At 50.0% G+C, this 4,232-nt stretch overlaps 1 protein-coding gene and 1 pseudogene across 1 annotated transcript; one reads left to right on the top strand and one right to left on the bottom strand.

Annotated features, from left to right (window-relative positions):
- Window positions 1–389: 389 nt before the first annotated feature.
- LOC148547368 (uncharacterized) lies at window positions 390–1,127 on the top strand (annotated as a pseudogene).
- A 983-nt stretch (window positions 1,128–2,110) lies between these two features.
- Window positions 2,111–2,875, bottom strand: LOC148547367 (uncharacterized). Its single transcript, XM_088495411.1, has 2 exons — window positions 2,738–2,875; window positions 2,111–2,671 (listed from the first exon to the last, which is right to left on the bottom strand). Exons 1-2 carry the CDS (start codon window positions 2,873–2,875, stop codon window positions 2,111–2,113), a joined length of 699 nt encoding a protein of 232 aa, XP_088351537.1.
- Between the last annotated feature and the right edge of the window lie 1,357 nt (window positions 2,876–4,232).

Genomic DNA, 4,232 nt, shown 5'->3' with positions numbered 1-4,232 from the left:
CCCCGTCCGCAGCCCGCCCTGAACATCGACTTTCTGATGTCGAAGGACGGGAGAGGCGGTGATCGTTGGTTCCCGTCTGCTTTGCAGTTCTGGCATCTTCATTGGGAGAGCCATGCAGACTACGTTCTCTGGTTCGATGTTGTTGCAGACCCTGGACCCTCACATGACTTCCTGGACTGGTGGAGTCAGCATGGAAAGAGGTTCTTGTCACCAGAGATGTATTTGGGGGATCCGAAAGCCGTTCCTATTCCTGTGGAGGCGTCACAGAGGGGTGCTGGGTGAGTTCCTAACATGGATCGTGTTGACGACGTGCCGGATAGGGTCGGGTCGAGAGGAGAGCTCGTGTGGGGACACGACAGAGCCATCATGAGTGGTGGCTAGACCAGGCTATGGATGAGGCTGACGGGGACGGTCGACGTGGAGGAAGACGACGAGCGCATGGAGGAAGACGGAGAGGGCGTGCTGCGGCGGACGAGCACGGTGATCATGATGACGACGATCAGCACGGGCCCGTGGGGGGGGGGGTTGCTGCTAGGCATGTTACAGTTGGTGGTGTTAGTCCCCATGTTGGCGGGCATGGAGGCGAGTAGTATGGGTCAGGTATGGGTGATGGGGCTGACCATGGTGACGGAGGACTTGGTTCGGGGTCGCTTGGAGATTACTTCGTTGGTGTCCCAGCCGATGACCAGACACTTCAGGAGAGTACGCCATGGGTTAGCCCGGGGACGATGTTTTCAGACTTCATGGCAGGTGATGGGTTTGATGCCAACTTCGGCGGGTCACACTTTCTAGACGAGATTACTGCCATTATGCAGGAGGATGATGCAGCCCGTAGGCGTAGTCAGAGCTCCGGCACACAGGCACCTTTAGATGTCGATCTGAACGAGCCTCCTACGATGCCTGCTGCTGACCATTTTGCATTGGGTGGTACTCCTCCTTCTGCCTACACTGCTCTATTGCATTCAGTTGCCGGGCCGTCTGGGGCACCCATCCAACCTAGGCCACCTGCACAGCCTGCCCCGGATGAGGAGGAGGATGAGATCGAGGACGAGGAGCCGCTTATCCGGAGAGGCCACAGGACACGGGTACCCCGTCGTTGCTTCACCAGCTCGCATCTGTTTAGATGATTCATGTATCCTGTATGTTGTTTGTTCATGTTCATTGTTGTATCTTAGCCAAGTTTATTATTGTCGTTGATGTATTTTGACGATCCAACATGTAGTTTGGTTATTTATGTTTTAGTATGTTATTCCAAATCATGATATTGTACTTTGAAAATGGCTGTTTATTGTTTATTTCAGTTACTAGCATAGTTTCCGCATCATGTATTAATTTAATTTGTAGATTTATTTATTGTCGTGTGCATTCAACAGACATTTTGTTCAAAACTCCGGAAACATATCATATTCATTAATTAAGATCCCATGCAAAGTACATCGCATTAACATTAACAAATTCTATCATTTATCAACTACAAGTAAGGAAACCTATAACAGTGGAATCTAAATGCCAAAGTGAAATAAACAAAGTACCAAAGCTAACAATACACCTACTCATGTCCCCCTGTGTGCTCTGCTCCTCCGACCTGTGGGCAACTCCGACGTGTGTGTCCGGGTTGTCGACAGAAGCCACATCTCTTTGGCCGGTTCGGATCTGCCTCGTCCATATTGGTCCGTATCCTAGTTGACCTCGGACGACCTTCTCTCGCACGCCTCTTGTTAGGATCCGGGATCACAGTCGGCCCATCATATGGTGGCCAGAAACCCTCCGGAATGGGAGGTGTGAATCCCATCCGATACATACTGAACACCGAACTAAGACGATACACCTGGTGGACGTAAGGCTACCATATAAGCCGTGAGTAGGCACAGCATGCCAGTGCGTGCGGACACGGGAAATGAAGTGCTTGGAAGTATCCGCAGCCACATGTCTGAGATGCAAGCGAGACTCTGTAGCTACCCAGTGAGAACAAACCAGTCGGAGTCGTCTCTGCGACGGTGAACTCCGAGTTATCCCTGTCGTACAAAGTCACCGTGAAGCACCTCGCCGTCTTCAAGTTGGCCTCGATACACTTCACCAAGTGCTGACTGAATTGTTGTCTGGTTCCCAGCTAGGCCTTAGCCTCTTTCCCCTTGTGAACAAATAGTTTGGCCAACCTTCCGTATGTTGCCTTCACTAGCGAGCACACAGGGAGGTTTCTGACACCCTTGAGGATTGAGTTCACACACTCAGAGATATTTGTCGTCATGTGCCCGAATCTCCGCCCCTCATCACAATGCTGTGTCCACATGGAATACTCAATCCGGTTCGCCCAGTCACACATCTCCGGGTCTTCAGACCGCAGAATATCAAACCAGTAATTGAACTCTACCTCGGTCTTAGCATACGCCACGTTGACAAGAAGCCTCCTTGCGGCTTTGCCATTGAAGGTTAGTGCGAAATTTGCCGCTACATGTCGAATGCAGAATGCCTGGTATGCAGATGGAAGTAACCAGCCTCCGTCGGGAGCCTCAAGCGCGGCCTTGATGCCGTTATGCCTGTTCGATATAACCAGCAGACCCGGCTGAGATGTCACGTGCTGACGCAGGTGGGAGAGAAAGAAGGACCAGGACTCAGCATTCTCACCCTCGACTAATGCGAATGCAACATGGAGTATGTTGGAGTTCCCGTCCTGTGCAATCGCGACAAGCAACGTTCCCCCATACTTGCCATACAGATGGGTGCCGTCAATACTAACCAGTGGCTTCCAATGACAGAATGCCTCGATACACAGTGAAAACGTCCAGAATAGTCTGTGAAAATAAGCTTGAGACTCATCCAGCTGTCCACCAACTCGAACAGGGCTCGTCCTAAGGACTGCAACAGTACCAGGCATCGTCAACTGGACTCCTAACACCCACCTAGGGAGCTCGTTGTACGACTCATCCCAGTCACCATAGATGAGGGCAACAGCCTTCTGCTTCGCCAACCAGACCCTCCTGTACGTTGGCCTAAACCCAAAGTGTGCGGCCATGCCATTTAGGAGCACCTTGATGCTGACGGATGCATCAGCCCTAACCATTGGCATAATGAATGCCGATATCACATGATAATCCAAACTCCTGTGGTTAAGGGTGTTCAAAACCGATCCGAACGGAACTAAATTGAAGAACCGAACCGAAAAAACCAAAAATCGAACTAACCGAAAACTGAAAAAACCAAAAAAATGTTATTTTGCTATTTTTTTGCGGTTTAGTTCGGTTTTCGGTTCTTATCACCAAAACCCTAACCCAACCGAACCAAACCGGTTCTACCAAAAATCCTAAAAATTAAAATCTACCAACCCCACCCCCCCAGACCCCCACCCTCCAAACGAGTCCTAGTGCTGCACGACTCCCTCCCTCCCCAAATCCCCCATGAAAACCTAACCCCCAAATCCCAGATCGGAGCCAGCCTGAGCCACCATATCTCGCCCTCTACGGCCTGCGCACCCACTCACCCAGCCACGGAGCCAGCCTGAGCCACCCACGTCCTTGAGTCTCGAAGCCTTCCTCCAAATCCCACCGCTGAAGAGAGCAGATCCCCCACCGCCGATGCACCACAAAGACGAAGACCCAGCTCAACACAGCACCTCACCTGGCTCGTCACCACCCAGTCACCCACTGACCCAACAGCCACAGGACAGCACAGCAGACATGCCAGACAGCATCGACGGGCGACGATCAACACAGGACCTCCGACCTCGCCACCTCCGACCTTGCCACCTCACCCAGCAGCGTTTCTGGGTTCTGGGTTTAGGGTCACCCACGATCAAGACAGCACCTCCCAATCTCCCACCCAGCCACCGATTCAAGTGAATATGGAGCCCGAGCCATCTATTCAGGTAATCTTTACTGATGCATTGTTGGTATTGCTGGTTATTGTTCAGTTTATTTAGTTTAGGGTTATTGTTGGTATTGCTGTTTACCATCTATTCAATTTATTGTTGGTAATTTGGTCTTGCTGATTTATTGTTCAGTTTAGGGTTATCAATTTATTGTTCAGGTTTTGTTCAGTTTATCAGGTTTTGTTCAGGCATTGCTAGTTTATTACTGGTTATTGATTTAAACTTCAGTTTATTGCTGGTTTCTGTCCTTGATTTATTGTTCAGATTATCAGGTTTTGTTCAGTTTATTGCTTGTTTATTGCTGGTTATTGATTTAAACTTCAGTTTATTGCTGTTTTCTGTCCTTGATTTATTGTTCAGATTATCA

This window comes from Arachis ipaensis, chromosome B8 (genome assembly GCF_059453495.1).
Source record: "Arachis ipaensis isolate K30076 ecotype BB chromosome B8, ASM5945349v1, whole genome shotgun sequence".
Classification (NCBI taxonomy): domain Eukaryota; kingdom Viridiplantae; phylum Streptophyta; class Magnoliopsida; order Fabales; family Fabaceae; genus Arachis; species Arachis ipaensis.
This window is presented reverse-complemented; position numbering and strand designations above follow the sequence as displayed.